The 25803-nt window shown below is 40.4% G+C and overlaps 1 protein-coding gene across 34 annotated transcripts in view; it reads right to left on the bottom strand.

The window, feature by feature from the left end:
- LOC119134656 (neurexin-1a-like) overlaps window positions 1–25803 on the bottom strand; it is a 145984-nt gene that overhangs the window by 51984 nt on the left and 68197 nt on the right. For 20 of the 34 annotated variants that reach the window (XM_037271559.1, XM_037271554.1, XM_037271546.1 and 17 more), the window contains 7 exons: window positions 25414–25617; window positions 24001–24027; window positions 20117–20239; window positions 19506–19887; window positions 18202–18392; window positions 17804–17977; window positions 15452–15571 (listed from right to left, as the gene is read on the bottom strand). In XM_037271559.1, the coding sequence (XP_037127454.1) occupies window positions 15452–15571; window positions 17804–17977; window positions 18202–18392; window positions 19506–19887; window positions 20117–20239; window positions 24001–24027; window positions 25414–25617 (1221 nt within the window). Of the gene's footprint in view, window positions 1–6102; window positions 7009–15451; window positions 15572–17803; window positions 17978–18201; window positions 18393–19505; window positions 19888–20116; window positions 20240–24000; window positions 24028–25413; window positions 25618–25803 lie in introns of those variants that run through there. The other 14 variants (XM_037271568.1, XM_037271566.1, XM_037271574.1 and 11 more) reach the window with 3 other exon arrangements.

Genomic DNA, 25803 nt, shown 5'->3' on the forward strand with positions numbered 1-25803 from the left:
AAATAGTCCATATACTGAAAAGCCATCCTGCTAGGTCTTGGCAAACATTTTATTAGCACAGTTCCACAGTATTGTTTGTCACTGTATCCATTGACCTACGAGTCTTAAGCCCTCTTTCATCAAGGCAATCCCCCATGTAGCATTTCGGACAGTGCCGAACCTGTCTTCGTAAGCCGATACGGATTACTCTCCTCTCTCCCCGTCTTACTCTCGGCTGGACTAAATTGATGTAGTAATTAAATTAAGTGGAAACAAAATGCGGGGCATTGCTGCTTGGTGCCTTTGATTGGTATTAAAGTCTCAAAGATGCCAGCTCCAGAATTACAGAGCAACAAAACGTGATAAAGGAGAGAAAGCTCAAGGCACAATAAGAGCGAAGTGAGCACATCCAAAGAAAAGAGAGAAAGAAACTAATGAAGGTCCTGTGATTAAAAACAAGCCAATTAGAAAGTAGAGTACAGTAGTTTTTGTGAAGTGTCAGATTGAATGTTATGCTGTCTTGTCTCGTCTTTATGAGAGTAATTAAATAGAAGAGCAAACCAATCAGGTCAATTTGGAACCTCCAATTTTCTTGAAAATCTCAATTGTGAACATCGTGATTTAAATAATCTCTCTCTCCAGCACGCCCGCGACCCCCGTGGGGACTAATGCGGTTCAGAAAATGGATGGATGGATGAATGCTCTCAATTCCTAGTAGATACCAGTGAGAAGATGATAGATTATTTTTAGTGTGAAGTACACCATTTTACTTGAACAACCAAATCTACACCATCAACAAATTTACAAACAATCAATTTCTTGCCTGTCAACCCCCAAGTCTAATACTGTGAAACATTCTGGACAATACAGTTGCGGTACATCCATGTCATTTATCTGTACACTGCTGTGCTGAGATAAGCTTTAACCTCACAGAAACTGGCCTCAGGGTAGCCATACTGACCAGCTCGTCATGCTCTTCATGGTAAGGGCCCATCAATTCAAGGCCGAGGATAAATCAGTAGCCCCTAGGCTGCGAACATTGTGCCATGAGTGCTCAGTCGACCAGTGTCCCTTGAAGCATTCTGCCCCCTCCGCTGCCATGCTCACTTCCCCTAAGCCCAAAGTGAAACATGAGCGCCTGCCTTGTGGAGCAGAATGGCCCATCCAGTCGGAGCTGACAAGACCCAGTGTCCTAACGGAGCACTACGCCCAACGGGCCCTTTGTTGCTTCGACCAGCTGCATATCTGGCATCCCGGCCAACCTCCTTGGCGCTCATAGAGGTGTCCCACAGTATTGACAGCTTCTAATTTACTCTCTCATCATCACCTTGCCTGGTTTGCAGCTAATACACAATGCACCCTTTCACTCAGCTCATATTAGCGTTCTCGTTTGCCAGTAAACGTTGATTGGATGTTTCTGCATCCAGTATTTAATTTGCGCACATCAAAAAATAGACGGAGAGAAAATAAAGCGTGTGATTCTCTACTTAATAAAAAAAAAACAAAGCCTCTATGGAGAATCGTGTGCCATGAGACATCAGTGTCATCATTATTTGAGTTCAGTGAGCCTGTGTGCGATCCCAGACTCTAAACATCTCCGCTATCTTCTTCTTTATAGGGAGCAAGCATGTCTGCAGTTCTCGTTAGTGGAAACAAGTGTAAGGGATAATTACACAATGGAAGTGAGGCAGAAATCAGAATCCAAGGCCAGGGCTCTGATATGAGACTCGTCTCGTTGCTTGTGCGCCATGTGCATTCCAACCGGCGTCGGCATGAATACAACCCACACAATGCTTTAAGATCACAAGGAGCAACTGCGTTTTAAAGAAATAATGCATCAAGAGCCAGCACAATTGTAATACCTTCGTCCTATCCTATAATTACTTTCTATAAGAAAAAATATATAACATCTCCGCAGCCCGGATATTTCACACACAATTAAAGGACCTAAAACATTTTTCCATGATTAGAAAAAGTATTAGATACTAGCTTGAGGCAGCATGCATACATAAAAACTCAAAAATAGAGCGTAAACAATGCCTCAGAAACATGTTCATCACAATCATAACTTGGACGTATGGTAAATTGTCTGTTTAAGGTATTTGTGTAAGGCTCTTCCAAGAAACACCTCTTGATTAATGCACAATTTTTATGTCATGCTTCTTTGGCACAGCTTCATTTTAAATGTTTATTCCATTTGTGAGCCATGTGGCCCAAGAGATAGCGAGTATGCTTTGGCCTTAATTCTAGGATTTGACATCAGCTTTGCTTATTGCTCCTCAGCCTCAAAGAGTGGGGAGATATCATTTAATTAGCTGCATAACTTCAGCTAATAATACACAAGAAGTAGTTAAGAGACAGTAAGAAAGCTTCAATTCTTTACACATTGTATGTATTTCTTTACGTTTGCTCGTGCTGTGGTGGTATATGTCCACTTTGACTTTTTAACAGCTAGGTATTAAATTGTTATTCAACTATGAATGCTGCTGAATTCTTTGTAAAATGACATTTGTGAGCTTTGTGGTAGTGTGTTGTTTTATTATCATGTTATCAATCATTGCACAGGATTCAGATGTGAAAAATATTTTTACATCTACACATATGTATAGCATGATTGAGTTTTATGATCCTGCCGCTAATTTGCAGAATGTTTTCATTATATTTGTGTTTTCTTGTCCACATTTATTATCAGACAGTAAAAATGTACTGTTTATATTTATGGATATTTTTAAGCGCATGCATCGTGTGCCTTCCCAATATTTACAACACAAACATACCAGGCATCTGACAACAAAAATAGAAAGCAACAAATGTGTGTGGGTTTGCATCGTATTCCGACTCTGTGTTGCTTCGTGTATGCTAATATTAGCATGCACCTTGGTGTTCAGCAAGCATGTTTTTTTTTTTTTTATCAGTCATTCCCAGCAGACTGGAGGCTCGAAGAGATGGAAGGAGCAATGAGGTTGCTTAAATCCCACACAATCCTATTAGAGTGGATTAGGGCCCAGTCACTCGACTGCAGGTGAGCAATTGTAAACTGCAGAAGAAATGCGAGTCACAGAAATCCTCATCCCAAGGCCTACCATTTGTGCAAAGGGCAGCCATAATCATTTCTTATGCTGTCATCTGAACTATTACTATACTCAGTTCCTATTTGCTGCCGACATGTGTTGATCTTTTTTTTTTTTTTTCTTCATTTTTTCAGTCTGTTCGTGTATATCTACTGTGTGGGAGGTGAAAGTGCATGTGTTTGCAGTGCCATGACAGTAAAGATTTGAAAATCCATTTTTTTCATGCTTTTCTTGCTTCATAGTTTGGATTCGTTTGTGACACTGTTCCACTTTAACACATCTCGTCATTCATATTATTTAATATAACACAAGTTAGGGCTGTTGTACTTATGCTGTTTAAACAATAGTGAGCTTTCTAATGACCGAGTAGAATTGCAAGAAATAAAACTCGGGCAAAATTGAGTTTTCTTGTTGACTGCAAACAAGAGAGGCACTACTACCATTCAATATATATGTTCAATTTCTGTATTCAAATGTATTTAACAATACTACAAGTACCACAATTTGTTAACCGAGAAATACTTTGGGATTTAGGATTGCTTTACCTTTAAAGACATGAGCCAGAGGTGTAAACAAATTAGATGCTGATGATTCACAATAACTTGGGGAGAGAACTCGCTGACTCAAGCTCAGACAGGACCCAGGCATGTCAGGGGCAAACATCTCCCCCTTGAGTACCAACGGTCTGTTTCCTCTCGCTCTTTCATGCTCTCATCTTGCAAATCTCTAATCCGAAAGCCGGATGGACACATTACTCATCTGAACCTTCCCTGCTCACCACACGCGCAGTCAGGTCTCATTTCCCTCCATGCCATCTACAGTGTGGTCACGGCTGGAACCACAGAGACCACTGCGGGCGCAAAACACTGCCCACTCAGTCTGCTTGGATGGGCTCTGCACACCAACAAGGGAGTTGAAGGTGGTTTAGGCAGGAAAAATGAAGATGAGAGGAGGGTGGGATGAAGGGTAGGAAAGATGAGTGGAGGCACACGCCACACTGTTGGATAAATGGAAATGATGTCCACCATAGGCAAAAACTACAAGTGTGGCCTTCAGTCTCTTATCCATGGGTCAATAACCACCTGGGCTCTCTTTAGATTACAGTAACATGTACTCAGATCTACGTATATCAGCACCACTATCACCACCGCTGCTTAAAAAAGGAGCAGGGATACTGTCATTGTAACACGATTGCATCAACTCAGAGACATGGGAGTAATTAGATGATACAAGCCCACAAGATACTGACAAGGACAACAACATCACAGAGCCTCCATTCTCTCTTCTTCCATCTCAGAAGAAATTTCCCTTGTCCCAGGGCTCAAACTTCTCAAGTCTTCATTCATTTGTTGTTCTGCAAAATAGTGATGTCACATAAATGTCTCTGATTCAACTGAACGTTAGTTGTAACATTTAAAATGGACTCAAGTCTCTTTAATATGCCAATTGGAAGGAATATGTTCATTGATTTATCAATCGGAGGTTTTGTTGACTCCTTCGCTCTCAAAGACTCTTAATTGATCATTTTTTATTGTGAGTTTTGTGAATTTATTTCTGTATAACTATGTTGATTGTTCTTTATGTGACTGACTCTTGATTCTATTCTATTCTGATGAAATGATTGGTGAGACATTTGGAGATGTAAATAAGATGATGGCTATCACCATCATATTCTGAAAATGAATAATACGAGGGAATCAGTTTATAATCAAACTCTTCAATACCATAACTCATGACCATGTATTTTCTTTCATTAAACAAAATTGTCACATCCATTTCATATAATGTATCTTGTTACACAAAATGCATACTGAGAGTACGTATATATTTGCACATAAAGAAAAATCTAAATCATTGAGGGCTACACTGGAATTCAGAAAGCCGACAAAATAACTTACTAGTTAATTGCAGCAGTAAAAAGACACCCCTGAGAGAAGACAAGCCCCATGAAACTCAAGTAATTTGCATCACAGCAAAGACAACAGCAGGCTTTATCCTAGAGCCAGGTACCATGTTGATTAACATGACTTCCATTTTGTTTTTATGTACCCTTCCGCATGGCGCTCGACCTAAAATGTAATCACATTACCGAGAGAGCGTCTCCTCACTCTGTTTCTTAATAGACTCTTAATAATGGCTCAGAGGAGATTCTTGAACATTAGGTCATGAAATACGCCCTCAGGAGACCGACGCGTTGTCTACCACACGGTCAATTATAGCCAGCAAACAACTTAAACTGAAAATTTCCAAGGGGCTCCACATATGGTACGATAACACACTCTCAAAATTCCATCGCTTGTGGGACTCTTATCGGCCGCAGATTATTTCCTTATCGAGAAACCAGCATTAGAGCAACGGCACCCAAACAGCCACACAGTGGACGGGTACCAGGCTTCCACCCATCTGTCCACTGCTTGTCCTTTTTAGAGTCTTAGATAAACCGCAACCATCACTATTCGACAACAAATTGCAGGACGCAAGCAAACTTTCAAACTTTTGGGGAGGTTGAGTTGTATTCACTATGCTGCGGCGAGAAATTGTCGTACTTGAAAATTGTCTGCGCTGTAAAACCATTGAGGACCACTAGGCATACATCAAAAAATGGGTACGTCCGCAAATCCATTAGTCCAAGTCAATTAATGCCTTGACATGTACTGCTGAAGTATCCTGGTCTCTCAGTGTCATATGAAAATAGCCCCATGAGGATATTAAAGTATCTGCACTCAAGATGGGCCTATAGAAGAGGCTTAACACTTTGCAGGCAACATATTTGTCTGTCCCAAACACCCTTGGGCAACATGGAGCGCCTCAATGTTCTAATCCTGTCTAATCTGGACACAGTGGAGCATCTGGAGAAAGGGATACGGATAATCTCAGTCATAGAGACACATGGGGCACTTTGCTGAGGCAGACAAAGAAGGGATAGAGCAAAACTTGACGATGCATGTATACACACATACTGTATTGTCAGAAATAATGCTAAAATTAAATACAGATGCATGTTATAAACAGATTTAAAGCATCACTATACAAAAATGGACCAAATACTCACTGTGCCCGGCCCTAAGGGATGCTGGGGCTCTATGGATAGCAATAGGCACAATATGTTGATGTTTGTTCCCTTGGGAGAGTTGAACTTGGTTGAGACTGTCCACTGCACCTGGTTCTGACCCTGCCACAGAGTCCAAAGCCAAAGCAGTGATCCACAAGACCAGGTGGGCAAGGGAAGCCCAATTGTGGTGAAGGGGCTCTTCCCGGGGTACCAGGGGAGTCCTCCATCCCACCAGCATCTTTCCTGAGTGGCTCGATGAGGCTTTAGGTTACAAATGGAACTTCAGTTATCTTTAGAGCCCATAGTTCTCACCGCACAAATTCGCAGTGCACAGCGATTGACACACAGATCCACACGGGAAAAATGCTTCTTGCTGGTGTGCGTCGTGTTAGGGAATCCGTATCAGCGCGAAAAGATAAAAAGTACGAGCATAAAACATCATCTAAAGCAAAAGCAAGGAATTAATGCAACCTCAAAAGTGATGAAAATCCTCTTCTTTTTTTCTCATGAAACTAGTAACATCTTTCCACTAACTCTCCGTATTCCAAAAGATGCAAGTGCCAGCTTGAAAAGCACAGAAAAAAAAGTGGAAGGCTTCAGAAAAGCATAACCCAAAGTCTCTTCATTCTTTGCCTTCCTATTCTCTCAAAGGTTTTCCAGAGGAATGGAACCATAGTTAAATCCGAGTCTCTTTTGCATGTGTCCGACTGCTGCTGCGCGCTTTTAGTGCACCTGTGTGTTAGTCAGGTAGCACAGTCGCTCTTCATCCAGAGATGTGAGTTCTCAATGAAACAGTAGCACCTGGGGAACAAAAAAGCCCTGGGCAGGAAACACACGCTCACTCGCAGGCAGCATCAACAGCGTTGTTCCAGAAGATGTGCGCAGGAGGATTCGGGCAGAGAGGAAGGGAAGGAGCAGAGGAGGAGGAGGAGGACTGAAGGGAGGGGTGGGGTGGGGGGGGGGTGGCTCAGCAGCCAGCCAGGAAGCGAAAGGCGAGAGTGGCTATGCAAATGGGCAGCATCCACAGAGCGAATCACTGGAGCTGAAGATCATTGCAGGAATTGGAGCTGTGTCCCCAAGCTCTGATTCTTTTTTTCCACAATCACTCTGCCTCTCTTCAACATTATCGCCAACATGGATGAAAAGAGAAAGAAATCCTGTTTTCATCAACTCTCTAATTATGCTTGATACCGCATTCTTCATTTTGAGAGGAAACTTGATGTTATCATCAACAAGAAAACTGCCACAAAATGATTCAATTGAATTCTTGCTAATTTTCAGTAACTGATGAGGCTTTAGAGTTTGCTGCTCTCTGGAGGCTCAATTTATTCTTCAAGACACAGAGGCGACTCATACACAATAGACGTACAATTGTATACAGCACACTTTATACTGTGCTGAGGTCTGCTCTGCCTGTTAATAAAGGACCATTAGTCACAAGAGAGAGTCTGCAGATGGCAGCCGTGGTGCACAGTGTGTGCTGCAGGAACAGAGAGAACATGTGGACATTAAAGCCCCGCTGACAAACCCTATCTGCTTCAGCTGGGAAGGTTGCTTAAGTGTTTAAAGTTCAGATTGGAAGCGGACAAGACTCACACTTGCCAATGTGTCTGCCACTGCGCAGTATGCTCCCCACTGAAAAGTAAAAGGCATTTTAAAAAAATACCAAAAAAAAGGAAATAGATGGATAGATGGATGATATCCTACAAGCATTGCACATTTTCTTGATGGCAGGTGGGCAAGATCTTGTGTTTGTGACTATACATATTCTCAATATCTCACTTTCAATAACAAGCTGCAGTCATTCAGAAGCCCTTTGTTCTCACAAAAAGGAATGCTTATATTTAGGTAATTAAAATTTGCAATCTGCATAACTGTAAGAAAAATGGCTGCTCGCCAAGGACAAACAATTAATATACTAACAGTCACAAAATAGAACCCACATACACACAAAAACTGTGCACCCAGTAGAGAATAATGTTTAGTTTATACAGAATAATTAGTAGAAATGCTGCGTCGAGCATGTAAAAGTAATGACATCATCTCAGTGGTAATGCTCTAATAATCAGATTCATCGTTAGTTGCTTGTTCATTTGTGCCCCCAAGTGGTGACTAAGTAAATTGCATGAAGGTTGTGTTTGTACAGGTTGATAAGAGGCTCTTCAAAAGCACCATATTCTCATTTTTCTTAATTGAGTGCTTTAATTATAGTACAAAATAAAAAAAAATCAAACACTGCATGTTATTATCTCATGCAGAAAAGCAAAACCCAAGACTACAACTTGGAACTGATAATTACATAAAAACATAAGAACACACACAGCATGTACAAACAAAAGCGCTAATGCTGACAAACAACCTCCCTCTTTGATAGTAACCGGGGGTAATGGAGCATAAGTTCTTTGAAGCGGGTGTAGCTTCATTTTTTATATGATGCCTCGTACTGCTGACTCAGGGTAGCTCAAGCGTGAACGCCAAGCCATACATTTACTAGGTGGACCTGCTCTGTGATGCAGTAATTCGTTTGTGTTAGGCACAAAACCATATGTGACACTAGAAATATCTGGACAAGAGTGCGCACGAGTCCACTTAAGAAAAGGCATTTTGCCATAAATACCGTATTTTCCGCACTATAAGGCGCACCTGAAAACCTCCAATTTTCTCAAAAGCGCTTTATAATCCGATGCGCCTTATATATGGACCAATATGGATTCGTGGATGAGGACTAATTTATTAAAGTAAGCTTTACGTGTTTATTTTGTGTGTTGTGTGATATTAACGTTTGAGCAATGTTGAGTTATTGATATATTGTTATTGTTTTCACTATTTTGAGTGTTACTATATTGTGATTGCATTAACGTTTGAGCAACGTTGAGTTATTTATTCTATGCGCCTTATAATCCGGTGCGCCTTATATGTGGACAAAGTTTTAAAATGGGCCATTTATTGAAGGTGCGCTTTATAATTCGGTGCGCCTTATAGTGCGGAAAATACGGTATCTGTTTCTGTTGGTTGTGGAAGGCAGTGCAACTCTGTATCTCAAAAAGAATGTTGGCTTATAAATGTCACAAGGCCTTCACCTTGTTCGGTTTCAATCCACATGCACATTAGCTGCGCTCGCTTATAGTTACCATCAGGGCCATGACAACCGTCGTGAATAGGGAACAAACTGGCTCATTATCTGACCTTCAAATAGAATGTATTGCATCCAAGTTGCAAAGCATACCTGTACACAACAAGCAAAATGTCAGCAAAGGGCTTTTATAAAACAAAGCGTGCCATTGAAGACAGCTGTGTTCATTATGCATGCGGTGAGCCCTGCTAAATGAACCTGAAAAAAAAAACTGTTCTCTAATAGGACATAATGCATATTTACAGTTCTAAAAGTAAATCGCAATACTCAGAGGTTTAATTGAATTAATTTGTTTTCATAGCAAAACACAAATTCAAAGTTATCTTAATTTAAATTGATCTTTTGATAATTATAATCTTGACATTCATATGATTAGGTTCATTAAGTTGACGGAGGTACCCAGGTGTATCATTTAGCGGACAGTTGGATGTCCCGGGAAAACCTAATCTAAGGAATTCAAGAGGGTACCATTTGGACTCCTCAATACATTATCTGAGAATAGCAAGATGGAATATTTGAGCCGTTACATGACAGCATACAAGATACTCAAAGAAGATTTGACTTGATAGTTCTTAAGATGATCCAAATCCTTTCCTTGTCAAATATTGACGCAGACAAAAATATACACTATATTCTAGGCCAATTTCCTCCTGTGATGCAAAAGCATTAATCATTTTCTAAATCCATTTAAATACACACTCAGCCTGTACTTAGCGAATAACATTAAAACAACCTTGCACATAAATGCAAATCGAGGTTATAGTTGGATGCCTGCATCGCTACGTCCCGCTTGCTCCTGTCTGTTGCTAAGACTGTGTGAGTATATGCAGAGGAGATGTGCCCGCAAATGCATAAACTAAATCCTGACTGTCAGACAGAGAGATAGGGGTCGTAGGTCGTCAGCTTTCTGGAGGCTTTCCCTCTATCTTGTCTGACAGTTCCCAAGATGCAGTGGGCCGCCGAGGCATTGCGGTCTGTCCGTCTATCTGTCTCTTCTGAAAGCCAAGTCCATCACTTCTCTTCGTGGGGTTCACCATCTTAACTAGGTCAAGGACAGTCCGCCTCCCACTTTTGGAAAGAAGTGTATTAACTAGAAACATGAAGGAACTCCGTACTTGAAGACGTCACTTTCTGAATACAAAAGAAACATACTTAGCTTTGTCTTGAATTAAAATATACCCATTAAAACTGCAAACCGGCTTACAGACAACTGTAAATATTTGGGGAGCAATGTCGTTCTCCAGTAATGATAGTGAAGAGAAGCGCTCATGTCGACGAGTATTCTATAAAAGAGACTTAATCAGACATATGATTTATCCTGCCAATATTAGTTCTGCATTTTTCTCCATGACTCATACTCTTCAATTTCAATTCTTGCCACATATACAATTCACAATTCCCAAGTAGTGGGGGAAACTATACATGCCACTTAGCTCTGTTGACGCATATAAAATGGAGGAATGCAGAATGTGGCGGTTAACTGCACTACAGTGTGACACTTGCGAATGTTGACATAAAAACAACTGCTGTGCCTTTATCTTGAAACTAAAGGTCAGGAGATGTTGAAAAGGTGTCTTTTCTGGTGAGGACACAAATGAGGTGCGCTTATGAATAGATGACCTTAAATATAATGTATGGTAGAGCAAAGTGAAAAATGCTGTATCCATGATTAGAAGGTAGCAAAATAACAAATCTGGGATAAGTGGAGTATTTATTATGTATTCTGTAGGGTAGAATCCGACCAGGACGAATCATTTAAATGTATGCATTACTGTATGCACTGTATACTGAACAGTATAGGCTTACTGTCCATCCAGTTTTGTTTAATAATTGTTATGAGAAAAAAATCCACAGCAACATTCATTATGTACCTTCTGCCATTTAATTGTAATGTCTGTTATCGTATGTTGTTACTGGCATGGATATCTGAACAAAGATATATTATTGTTTATGTAATAGGAATCATTTTTGGACCAATTAGGTGAAATTGACTACTTTCCTGCAGCTCACATGATGATCTTTTACAGCACACGAATATGCTGTGACACATTGGTTGGAAATCACAGCTTTAAGCAAGGTTAACAGCCAACACACACACACACACACACACACACACACACACACACACACACACACACACACACACACACACACACACACACACACACACACACACACACACACACACACACACACACACACACACACACACACACACACACACACACACACACACACACACACACACACACACACACACACACACACACACACACACACACACACACACACACACACACACACACACACACACACACACACACACACACACACACACACACACACACACACACACACACCACACACACACACACACACACACACACACACACACACACACACACACACACACACACACACACACACACACACACACACACACACACACACACACACACACACACACACACACACACACACACACACACACACACACACACACCACACACACACACACACACACACACACACACACACACACACACACACACACACACACACACACACACACACACACACACACACACACACACACTCACCCCCACCCCTGTTCAAATCCACAGAGCAAGAAGCATCCAACCATAAATGTTCTGCCAGGCTGCAGCCAATGCACCAAATGTTTTGTCAGAGAGTATTGTGAAAACCTTATTAAGCCAGGCTCTTGCTTAAATCACTTCATCAAGACAGTAGAATAGGTGGAAATGAATTTTGCCAAGATAGTGAGTGATCACATGTGCAGGCACGCTGCTTGCTACAGATAGGGACACGTGAAACTCATGAAGTCTGTCCTCCATGAATAGAAAACATAAGTGACTACAGGAAGTCAAGGAGACTCTTGAAGCTTGAATTGACTTTTCTATAATGGGGAAAGAGAGGGATGGCTTCAGTCGAATTCCTAAGTGCATGGAGGTCCATGAGCCATGAGGGATAGATGGTGCTTTTGCTCTAGAGTGAAAAGCTTGTTTCATTGGCTTTGGAGGTGTTAAGCCTACACAAGTCCGTCCATCCGTCCGTCCGTCAGTCCGTCCGTCCGTCCGTCCGTCCGTCCGTCCATCCATCCATCCATCCATCACGTCCTGAAGGCAACTTTTCATGCGATATGAAAAACTGGCTGGTTTACAAACGGCTTCCACCTAACACTTTCCATGTAACACAACGACAAAATGATTCCGTTTTTGCTACAGCGATGCCAAGTGCACTACTTAACTCTTTTGTGAAATTTTTAATTGACAAGTGTGAAATAAAATGTGTAACACCCAGCTGCATAGTTAAACACATTCTCTGTCAACATCTTAATTAGTCCTTGGTTGTGGACAAACAACCGCACGTTTAATGATCAAGTAAGTCACCGGTGAACAACCCTGAGTTCGGGAAAACAACACATGAGCCATCAAAGAGTAATCCAAGCAAAGCCCAGTGAGACTGCTGTTATGGCACCACAAAAGAACAGATTCATTATACACACTTAATTCAACATGCTGTGCTTTACCATTATTCAAAAGCGCTCTTTTCAAGTATTTACTAGGTCAGCTAAAACTCTGTAATGTTTCCGCTCAAAACTGAGGGAAAACAAAGCAGGAGAAAGAAGCTATGTCTGGTTTCTATGCCAATAGTTTGAGTCACCCATCTGACACAGAAACCCATTTGGATCGAGGATCTCCATCAGCATGAGGAAATAATTGAAAATAATTGCACTGTTTGGTGACAATTTATTTGGAGTTTTGGTGTGACGCGAGGGTAATAGAGTTAATGAAACCAATACTAAGGCTCGACAAGATTCATTATATTGATATGAAATTACAATACCCTCAACAATAGCTCAAATCTAATGAAGAATGTTGTTTGGCTGTTTCTTGCAGGCGTGGGACTACGGAATGAGGTTATAGCTGCAAAAGTGAATAACCACAAGTCTTTTATGTTGCCTTGTTTGCTAAAAACCAGGGCACGCTTCCAATACACACTGAGTCCAAATATTTTCTGCTGTATACAATCAAATGGGGCCACATACAGGGTAAAAAGAATCTTATTTTGTTGTGACAGCAGATTCAAGTGCCCGTAACCCCCCATGGCGACAGAGCTGCCCTGGTTATCCCCTTGAAACAAACAAAGTGGTTTAATCCAAACACTGCATTCTATTGACTGCTTCATTGCCTGCATGCCAGGGTAAGCAGTTGCTTGTCTTTATCTAAGTCTTCCAAGTGCCCTAGTTTACCCTTAACACCAGCTAACATTGTGACTTGCTAAACCAGAAGTAAAATGACAATTTTGCTATAATTACAATTACTTTTATTAATTTTTCTAAATGCAAAATGTAAATTAAATTAGTTTTTCTTTTTAAAAGCAGTTTCAGTTTGACCTTTTTTTCCCCAATTTGAGTTATAATTACTTCAACTGATTTTGTTAACTATATAACAACTGCGTTAAGACACTGGAGGCTTCACACCCTAATATTGAAGACTAATATTTCATTCCATTAATTATTTAGAAGTGAATGCCTGCTGGTGAATATGCACTTCAAATCTTGTAAGGTATTTTCACTTTGCATGGATTACAGATATGTCTGACCCTGGACAATGTCAGAAAGTAGAAACCATCCAAGGACCCAGACAGGCTATTCTCAAGATATTAAGATACTTGCGACTGAGTTTGGACTGGGTCAGACACATTAGGAGTCTTGGGAGTAAGCCCTGTCTTTGGCCTTTGGGCAGATACAATGGAGATATGACTGCACTACCTCCATTGTGGTTACAATATTGACATGGCACTAATAGCTTGGAATACAGGAAGGGGTGAATGAGCAACCGAGCGAGGCAGAAGTTGCGTGAAGCTTAGGCGGACTTGACTCGGTCGCCTTTTCTCGACCCACTTAAGCTCAATAGCAAACATCATTCTGCTTGTCTTTCAATATTACCTTCAGACTCTTGACCACTGCAGGCAAACTCCCTGAGGAGGTCCAGACTGGATATTTAGTCATGTCCCATAATAATGATGCGCACACACACATGCACACACGCACGCACATACACACACACACACACACACACACACACACGCACGCACACACGCACACACACACGCACACACGCAGGCTCCTTTTAAACTGGTAAGAAATGAAAAGAACAGAAAATGTCGAGTGGCATACCAGTTCTTAACCATTATGCCCTTTTTTTGGAAGATCACCTGAATGTTTTTTTTTTTTTTAGTTCACGGTTGATTAATAAACAACTTCAAACCTCAAACAGAAATCATGATATCAAAGGATACCTGTGTCACGCTAGGAACTGCAGGAATTCAATATGACAATATATTTTTCTACTCAACAAAGTCTGATTGAAATCTCTCAGCCCAAGTAAATTTTTGTCCCCATTTCTCCCAAACGAATGCTGATACTACATGAGGAACTTCAATTCTCCACAAAAGCAAAAAGCTGTATATGATGAATCACAGAGTGGCTATTAATTTTAATAGGTGTTGTAAATACATGCTGCCATCTTGGAGCCTTCCCAATAGCTTAATTAATCGCAAGGCTTGAGTAGGCTTATTAGCTTTTGCTGGTACAACACAAGGTAGCACTTCCATAGCATGCTAATAAATTATATAGAGGCAGGAGGCAAGGTACTAAAGCTAAATTTTGTATAATTCAATAAACTCCATATGTAATTTTGCTGAACCCATTCAATGTTCTAAATTGTCTGCTATTTTACACCAAAGTAAAAATATATATCTAAAGATATACATTTTACCATAACACTTCCTCATTTTTCTTCTCTCCCGCCCATTTCATCCCCATAACAATCCATCAACACAGATAAGACTTTAACTCCATTTCTCACACTCAGATTTTCCCGGGCAAAGAGAAGCTGACTCGAATCTGTATTCCATCGACTCAAGTTTGCCACAGTTCTAGGAAAGTATGTGTGTCCTGGATATTGCATCCCAAGGGCCGTGATATTGAGCTGGGCTATTGTTTTATTAGGTCTGCAGGAACAATGCGTCTGGTTACAGTTACAAGGCACAGCAGGCAGACTCTTCTAGTCCAAAACAGTCTTATCAATGGATTACAACATTATATTCAAGAAGCAGAAATGCAGTGAAACTCTCCTTGGAAAAGCAAAAGCATGTGTGCAGAAAAAAAAAACAGATTTGAACTCCTACCGTCATTACACAGCGGTCCACCGAATGTCGTCATGCTGCAGTCACAGCTGAAGCCCTCCCATTGTTGAAGACACACACCTTGGTTGGCACAGGAATCTTCCTGGCATGTCGTGCTGGGGCCTGAGCATCGAGAGAAGTACAACACACAGTGAGCCCACTACCATTACCTGTCTCATTTCACTCAACAAAATACATTCTCTACTATTGTCCAGCAGAAGTGAAACATACAAAAACAAATTTACTGTGACACCACACTAAGATCATATTCTGTGTATTTCAATTGTATTGCTAGTAAGGAGTATACATCACTAGAAAAAAGAAAAAAAGAAAACACATTGCTTTTAATTTATGGCAGCTGAGGTACAAACCCCGGGTGATTGTCTAATATTTTTTTCCAGGCGCTGTAATTTGCTCGTGTAAATCAAAAGTGAGGGCAATCAATTTATAAAAAGGATCTTGTTTGTGAATTCCTTCCATGCACGCCTGCCGGTGTTTAGTTTTGTTCTCTTTGTAGGATTTAGCAACAACAGCAGAGTTTCAAATTAGTACAGTAAATTAAAATTAAAGATATGACCAGGTGACGATCCTTGTATTGCATTGGAACTAAAGATCTAGGGTGGGAAGGTGAATGGGAAAGGTGGCAGTCATCTCACTCAGGGAGATGTGGAATGTGTGATTGAAGAAGTGGTGGGCAAGCATTGCCAATGTAGAGAAGGGAAATATATCACATGCTGTATTAAGCAGACCCATTTTCTGCATCTACCTTGCAAATCAGCTTTCATCAATGCAACTTTTGTCGGAGTAGAAGAGGAAGAGGCAAAGTATAGCAGCTGTTAGTAAACAGAAGGACGTCAGGTGGAAAGAGTGTGTGCAAAGATGATTGAAGTGAGTGTTTGTATTGACCAGAAGAGGTAGGGATGCACTATAGGGAGAAATTGGGTAAGCCTAAATGACATCAGAGATGTCATGAGGATATCAAGGTTTACGCACAGCCAATCACACAATTACAAACAGTGTTCATTGAGCGCAATCACTGACTCAAAGAGAAAAGCGAGTTTGACACAAACACGCACGGTGATGAATTTAATTACATTTGAACCATATAAAAAAAAGAAAAAAAGATCGCAACTCGTAAACTCAATCAAGAAAAGTGGATGAATTGTGAAATTAAACTAGGTGACTGCTGCTGAAAAGTAAATCCAATAGCGTATTATCTTTGGATGTGCTACTCATGCTAATCATGCACGCAACAAAGGTTTCATACATAATTCACAATGATTGCTTCTGGCAAACTCTCAGATCCGGTAAGTGTGCACGGTGCAAAACAAAATAGAGATGAAATTGGAAATAGGGGTAAGAGTACAAATATGGCCGAGAGAAATCAGTAGATTATGATCAAATGAAATGAACAACTGTGTACGGCGAAATCTCATCGCGTGATCAGAAAGCTTGAACAGTTTATTCATGTCATGTGACCTTCATGACATGTGTTGCCAGTGGGGGTGTCTCAGTGTCCAAATGATAACAATCAGAAGCAATTACAAATTTGTATTATGTCAATTGACAAATACCATAGTATGGATAATTTCATAATATGGAAATACATCCCACGAGGAATGGGGGGGAAATTATGAATTATCCAGCTTTATTTATGTGGGAATTTTAAAAGTGGGTGTGTTTTGATTTTCTTGAGAGGGAGCCATAAATTGGACTGTGTGTAAACATGGGAAAAGGCCAGTAAAGCAGAAGCAATGCGCATGTACGGTCAACTTTAAGAATGTAAATAAATGCTGCATCCCATAAAATCCACCCAAATCTCATATTTGACTTGCTTTTTAGCAGAAGATTGGAGGATATTTTCTCACAGTCTTCACACCAATAAATTAATAAAACCCATAGAACTTACCACTAAACTTTGACTTGAGTTTAAATAACAACAAGAAGTCACATTTTGAGGGGGAAAAAAGGTTTATATTGTAAAAACATGAGCCGAACTACGTTGTGCATCTTGCAGATATTGAAATTTAAAAATAAATAAGTTAAATAAATAAGTAAAAAGGCAAATATTGCCCCAGGTTTATACTGTACCATTTGCAAATCCTGACTGATGACCAAGGCTAAAAGTACAGATTTAATAACTGACTTCAGATAGCTGAAATCATTGAAAAAGTTATATGGCTTTTACTTGGGACAAAATGTGTTCAATCAGATGTCAGAAATAATATAAATTATTATAGTCAACAATTTAGGCCTATGCTGGAGACTGAGTTTTACTCAGTACTATAGATTTGCTGGCATGACAAATATATAACCAATCAAGAAACTCAAAACACAATTTTACTCAAACCTCACCTTCACATCCCCTTTCGATATGTCCCACACAGTCCAAGGCATCTGACATCAGATCAGGAAGACGCCCATTCAGATCCACTGATGCCAAACAACCTTGAAAGCCCTCCTTGGCATGCACCAGTTTGGGCAGTTCCTTGTACATCTCCTTTGTCACCCCACCAACATAAAGGTTACCTGAATGATAAGAGGAGAGAAATACAATACTGACTCCTAGTGGACAAAAACATCATCGCTCTATAAAAGGTCAGCTCATTTTATGGTAGAACTATAAATTGAGAAAGCAAATGAAAAATTCTGATCATTATTTTTGATACTTGCAAATTTCATACATGCATTTTAATCTTCAGTAACTTCAGTTCTATGATCAGATAATACATGATGTTCAGTAGATTGTATACCCTTCAAGTCCAGGTTTTTGGCCCCTGTGGTGGTCTGGGTGGTAATCTTTGTATCAATCTTGACTGTGTGAAGGTTGTTGGCATCTCTGGAGATAATGACACTGTGCCAGTTGTTGTCATTGAGAGGCTTGTTCGAGTTTCCTTTAATCAAATGGGCACCATTTCCCAGGTCTGACACATAGTGCAGGTATCTATAATCAGACAATGTAAAAACATGAGTGGAAAAATTACATTGAACAATAAACAGCACAATAAAGTGTTGCCACCAATTAGTCTCTAGAAATTGGACCAAGTCTGTTCATGGACTGCATTTTTCTTTCTAAAATAATTTATGAAGCATTAGTTTGTGTACCTGCAAAAAAATAACTAAATTATTGACGGTCTGCAGAATTACCAGAGGCTCTGTGCTGTAATGAACAAACCAGTCATTAATTTTGTGTTTTGAAGGCAGTTTGCATGCTCAATTTAATTAAAATGTATAACTTTTTAATGTTCCCGTAAGCAGTACTGTACTGCATAACTCCAGGTCTTACTTGAAAGGAGGTCAACCCATTTGAGCATCAAGAAATGCACTCTTGTGTACTTGATTCCTTTTTATGTTGGGTCCTTGTGTGCCTTTGTGAAGATTAAAACGAATACTAATAGCCAAAAGCTCTCAATTCTGGCACAAAGGCGATAAGAACGGAATTTGAAGTTCTTTAGTAATATGACAAGTGTCAAGAATTTTATTCACTTGAGAAACTGTTGTGAGGTATGAACAGTTTCACGATAAGAACCATTATTCATTTTTTTGTACAGACAGCAGAGTTGTAAATATTTAGTTTTTCACATTTGCAAGTATTTTAAGATGGTGACACATTGACTTAGAATAAAAGGGACAGAAAAAAAGTGGTCAAAAATGCACAGGGGGTTGCTACAAAAATACATTTCGGAATTTCCCATCTTCATACATTTGTGCTATTGGGTAGGATGGAAAAGGAGAAGCCTTATTTTATAAAGAAACACATCCAAGCCCATCTACATTTTTTAAAAGACGCTTGGGAATACATGGGAACGTGTGTTATGTTCAAATTGTTCATGGTAGAAATAAAGTTTTGAAAGAATGTACTATTGTTGTTTTTAAAAACATGAAAATGAAAAGGTGCACGAAAGGTGCTATTTTATTCTATCAAAAAATGCTGCCTTCCTTTGATATATTATTACTATTAACCATCATCAAGCTAACTGAAATATTAGAAACAGCTCATCATGATCATGAAACGAAAACATCTCTGAGAACATCAGCCAAAACAGTCCAAACATACCCTTTGACCAGCTCCACCACAATGAAGTCATTCCCATCCCCGCTGTTATAGAGGATGAGACCATCGGAAGAGGTGGTTTTAAACTGAAAGAAAAGGTGCATGGAGTAATAAGCCTGCAGAGCAGTGAGTGTCACGTAGCTGGAGCGCGATTTGAAGGTGACAGGATCAGCGATGATGTTCTTGAATCCGATCATGGCGTTGAGCTCGCAGTAGTCGATGTCACCATTTTTACACAGGTCTATGTAGGCCATGCCATTGAAGGACAGACTTTGGAGGTGACCGATAAAATTGGACGGCACCATGGACATGAAGCGCTTCTCCGTCACGATTCCTGTCTCAATGTTGTGGAACTCCAGTTGGGTGTGGTCACCGGCCATTTGACCTTTGATCGCACAAGTGGGCAAAGCAAAGAGAGGGACACTTACAGCAAAAGCAGCACAACTTCCTTAAAATGTGCATGAAAATGTGAACGAGACTTGCAAGCAAGCTATTCTTGGGATTGTCTTATATTTTTGTCAGTATATATTTATCTGTATGTTTAGCTGCAGAAAAAAATCAAGGATGAATCAAAAGTTTTTTTTTCTCCTACAGGGATGCTAGTTAAGAAGTACCTTCCACTGGTGTCAGATCATCTACGGTCAGTGTCAAACTCTTTCCCCTTCTGAAGACACGCACTGTGTGCCACTCATTATCGTTCAGATTCTGACCCGCAAAAATAGTCTCCGGACCTTTGCCTGCAGGACAGTCCGAAAATGGTTAACAAACATACACCTGTGCAATGTAGGCATGCACCATAGAAAACCTCAGAAATAGTAAAGAAGGTAATAGAAAAAGAAAAGAGGGACAGAGTGGATGAGTTCTTTTTTCAGCAAAGACACAAAACAAAGGTTGACATTGTTAATGGTCCATAAAAACAAATTATTCTGACTTGCACTTTGCTGTTCAAATGGAAGAAAAAAGAAATACACCAGAACGCTCGAGAAAGTCCCATTTTCAAAAAGGGAAGTCATGAGAAGTCATGTTTTAATTACTGGTAATTCAAGAAATAGTAGCTTGTTAGACCGTATTCAAGCAATTTACATCACACCAGTAGGTGGCAGCAGATGATCACCATGAAATATTTCCACTTCACTAACTGGACTTCTCCGTGCACGCGTCATTTTTTCGGCGTCTCTAAAAACAGTAATGTGAAAGAGAACCATTGTAGTAGGTCGCACAATGTATAATGTAGAGGCAAACTAATGCTGTGAAATGCAGCTTATAAAAAAAGAAAATACAGAGTGTGTTTCAATTTTCAATAAATATACTCACTATTGCATGTTTTTGAAACACAGCATTGGGTATGTGATGTTTGTTGCATGCCAAATGAACATGAAAAGTCATGTAACCATGCTGTGTTTTAATACTGAGTGATAATTAAACTGACGTGAGTTAATGTAACACTGAAGTCGTCTGATTTATGCCTTCAGCCATTCCTGAAAAATGGCGTTATAATATTGTATGAACTGTGTGACTGCTATCAGGCTGGCTGTAAATGAGAGGTTACATAGATTCAAGGTGGCAAACACCTCAAGCATAATCTAATTTAAAATCTGATAAATTAAAGCAACTGCAAATTGTGGAAAAAATACAAATCCTGCAAAATGCCTATCTGCATTTACTACTCACAAATCACAGAAATACCTGAATTGGTCTGACGTGATTTAAAAAAAAAAAAAAAAAAAGCAACCTCTGTGAAGATCTTGGATTTTATATAGATGCCGCTTCGGTGTTCTCCTGCTGTGCCCACACAACCAAACACGCGGATGACAATATCCCATTGTGACAGAATTAAATCTCCAGGCTCTGCCCACTGTGAGGCTTATTTTAGATAGGTGCCAGGTTCATTCTCTTCAACTCCTTTCTGGCTATTTATGCTCTCTTTTTCAGTAAGTTCTAAACCCCTGATGCAATACATATGCAAATGTTAGGATGCCAAAGTTCTGGGACATGTCCAATCTTAGAGGCCCAGTTCTGCTTTGTAAGCACAAAACACAGGGGGCAGGATTGGAACTGGAGAGGGATTAAGGATATGATAGTGAAAAATTGGAATGGAGTAGCACTTGAAAGTGTACTTGATCGTTGCCTTCCATTTTTCTGCCCTTGTTGCTCTCCAAGGGCAGACAAAAAAGGAGGCGGGCCAAGAGGCCATTTACAAGAGGCATTTCCCCACTGCTTCCACTGCTGTGTGGTTGTGAGACTGACATTAAAGGCCAATTAAAGGCCAATGTGTGTGTAGCTCCCATCCGCCAAGAATCCTCACTTATGGTGATCTATCTGCAGTGATGGACCCACGGTGATCCCTTGCCGCCTCGTTGACTTCTGTGCCCAAAAGGAACAGCAGAGAAGTATGGCACAAGGACAGCAAGAGAACATGTGATTATTCAGTCAATCAATTTGGGTTGGCAAAATGACAAGCCAGAGGCTGGTGCTGCTCGGCCCAACATCGCGACTCGCTCAGGTGGAGGAAAGAGGCTTGACCGATCAGCAACCGCTGGATTACTGTCAAAAGCAAACATCAAAGTCTGCGGTGGTGCCAAAGAAAGCTTAGTAGGCCACACCAGGCGACCTAGTTGTCTGATAAATGTTCAAATGCATTGTGAAAACCTTCCATCACAGAAAGGTTGACAAACAGGGCCAATCAGTCCCCCAATTGAATTCATATTCAAAAAGAACGTTTGCTTTTTTTTTTTTTTACGTTTGACTTATATTGTGAATATCTATATATTGCAGCAAAGATCAGTCATATGTGAATCTACCAGAGGTACTTTGGCATACTTCAAGAGATTATACATTAGCCAATAAAAACGCATAACCTCTAGCCCTGCAATGTTGGGAAAGCAGAACCAGGAAACCATCTGCAGCCAGAATATTTCAGCTTATGTGTTTCAGTTTGTTATGGCTTGGTAGATGTTACGAGTGTTTACGTAAATCCAAGTGGCAGTGTTTTCTTCAGACAGCTCTCGGCAGCCCAAGGGAGCCTCAGCCCCTAATTGACAGTGATGTGTTCTTTGAGTTGCTACTGAATTTCTCTCAACCAACCAAGCTGACCAGAACCGCAGCGCCTGACACTGCGCATTAATTAACAAGTGGGGGAAGGAAGAGGACGGAAATAACGTAATATAATAAACGTAGAAAAGGAATGAATTCAACATGAATTTAACAGTTATCGTCCCAAACTTCAATTTCCTTTGTCCTGAGAGCCAATTTGGTGTTGCTCTTTAATTTTTATTTGCATACTTCCTCCACTTAGTTTTTAAACATTTATTTCCTCTGCAATAGCCATTATGAAAAATATATATTGCCTATTGTTTTTAATTGTGCTGTGCATTGCAAAGCTATATAATCTATCAATAATTTAGTTTTGTATTTACAAGAAAAAAAACACTACCAGTCCAAATGTAGCTACAAAAGAATTACCCAAGTTCTGTGTGCACACATTACGCCTTCACAATATCATCATAAACCAAGAATGACCTTTTAAAGCGTTGACACGAAGAATTAGAGCTGTGAGCTTTTCATTTGCATACGCAAACAAGGGACGCATCCAGGAGGCATGAACAATGCTATTTAGCATTTAGAGAGGTGTTAAGAGTGGCTGGCTCACAGAGGCAAGTCTAGAGGTCACTTCACGTGATGTTGCGCGAATTGTGGAAGGCCTACCTCCTCATCATGACCTTCTCAACACGGACAACTGAATTAAAGCATTATTAAACCCCTGTATAGTATTTGTTGGAACTGGCTAAGATTTTATTTCATTCATTATTATCTATGATACTGACAGTATGTATAGCTCTTAGAATTATTTAACAGGAAGTGAGGTCATGCGTCGGAATCTGAAGATGTAATCATTTATTCATTGCAGGTCCTGCATAATAAATGTCAGGGATATTTACCTCTTAAAATATTGCAATGTTACTTCTATGTTGAAAACGCACACTCCCAGATGCACACACAAAGAAAATGATCTATTCTTGCACCATCCTCTTCAAACATTCCTTCCTGCTCCGTGAGGCAAGTTAATGAGAATAATAAAACCACACTCTGTATTGCCTGTGTATGTGACATTAACGGCGTCATCAATTTACAAGCAGCTACTCATGCTGGAGTCACAGGAAAAGAAAAAAAAAATGTGACAATGACCTCATGCATGTGTAATACAATTGAAGTATTTGTGAGTTTTTCTTTGTGTTAACTACCACTAGAAAATATGCATGGCTCTCCCCATTACCATCTCACCCTTTGTACGGTTCTTGTGAACTTTAAAGTTTGAATAAGAACCGCAATGCAAGATGCAAGTCAGAAACATGTTATCTTAGGAATTTTGAATGCCATTTGTAATGGCTGCAGAAAATAAATAGTATTAGGCTTCTTGCCATACTGGAGCACATGAATGCCGAGAGAAATACAGTAATAGAAGAACTAAAGAAGAAAATGAATGTGAGCAGTAACTTACTGGAGGTACAGTTTATCCTGACACAATCTAGATGGGGAAGAATAGATGAGAGATAAATTCATCTTTCAACAATGCAGCTGCAGACATCAGAAAAGTATACAGTCCACCTCTCTGGGGACATACACACGGACGCTGACCGTCCTCTGATGCTCTCACCATGGCCTCCAGCTGAGCACAAAAGTGCTGTCGTAGTTGTGACAGAGGAGCACAATTATAGAATTATATAAAACAAATGATAACAGGAGCTATTCAGATTGAATAGGAATACACACGATTGTTTGTATTTTAAGTTAATTATTTAAATCTACTACTGAGAGCATGAGATTTTGGTCAGAGTCAGACAGGGCCAGCGAGACAGCTGTGTTTATCCTTTGATACAAAAATATACTGGAGGCTAAAATTTCTACTGATCATAAAATACAGTAGTTAATTACGGTAGTTAATAAAATAACTATAACATTGGATTTCTACCTCAATGTAACGAATACTGAATAGAACCAGTCTATTTCTACGTTTACTTCAAGGTACCCATAACGTCTAGTGTATCTGTGTTCTCAAGCTGTAAAAGACAAAAGAGTACAAAAGAAGGAAGCAGACTTTTTGTCGTTCCTTTTCCAGCTTGCTGGATTGTGGTCTTAATTCTAACACAGCAGTTCTAGTTGTCAACTTTCATGACTGACTTACAGTAAGCCGCGGGCCTACAGGCTTTATCTTACTTTTCCTTTTTACCTCCCTGGTTGCAAAAGCTCAGCTCATGTTGTGCTCTGCGATAGGTGACCCAGTTGGAAAACCCCCTCCCTGCCTTCTTTTCTGGCCCTGCCTGTCGTGTGTTGTCAACCGCAGCAGAAAAGTGGGAGCAAACAGCCAGAGACCAACACTTGCCTGCCCCTACAGGAAATGCTCCGGTTTTAAAGAGGGTCCGAAAAGTCGGCCTTCCAATAGTTGATACGTGCGGATTATTTGATCCCTTTGACGGGAAAAACGGGGGCAGTGGCCTGTTTTTGTTTTGGCATTCTGGTTTTGTCAGTAACAAGCATTAATTAGCGCTGATCCATCCATCCATCCATCCATCCATCCATCCATCCATCCATCCATCCATCCATCCATCCATCCATCCATGTCAGACAAACACACCGTTGAGGAATAAATAGATGGAATGGGTGGTGAGCATTTCCTTGCTGGGCAAAGGCAACTGTGAGCTCAAGTGGCAGTAAGCAGAGAGCCGCAGACTCTTGCCATTGAAAGCTTCACACCATCTCCTTCTATTCAAGAATATGAATGTGTATAATAATGTGTGTGAAGTACAGCGCATGTGGTGGTAGGGCAGTGCATTTGAAAGAGTTGTCAGGCATAATTTAGCTCAATTTGACGCATGACTTTGCTACTGCAGAGGATACACGCTTGGGTCGCTACCTAAATTGACAGTCAGCCGGACGCGGCCGCTCTCCAGCTCCAGACGCAGTGTGTCGGCCGAGTCCCGAGAGGTGGTGGCGATTAGGATGCCATAAGCTCGCTGGGATCGGAAGCGCATAGAAACATCTTCGGCTTCCGTGTGCATCACCACTGGCAGCTGGACCTTCATAAACTTGCCGCCGTCGTAGCTGAGCACCGTCGCCTCTGCAAATAGATTAAAAAGAGGGACAAAAAAAAAAAGGGATCAGTCAAACAAAACATGGCAGTTTTATTGCAAATCCGGACTGTCACTCCTGCCGAAGGGGCTATTATACAAACATTTCACAATCCAATCAGATTGCTGTGCTATTATTTTCTAATGTTCATGTACTGTCTGCAGCCTTTTCCAGC

This window comes from Syngnathus acus, chromosome 15 (genome assembly GCF_901709675.1).
Source record: "Syngnathus acus chromosome 15, fSynAcu1.2, whole genome shotgun sequence".
Lineage (NCBI taxonomy): Eukaryota > Metazoa > Chordata > Actinopteri > Syngnathiformes > Syngnathidae > Syngnathus > Syngnathus acus.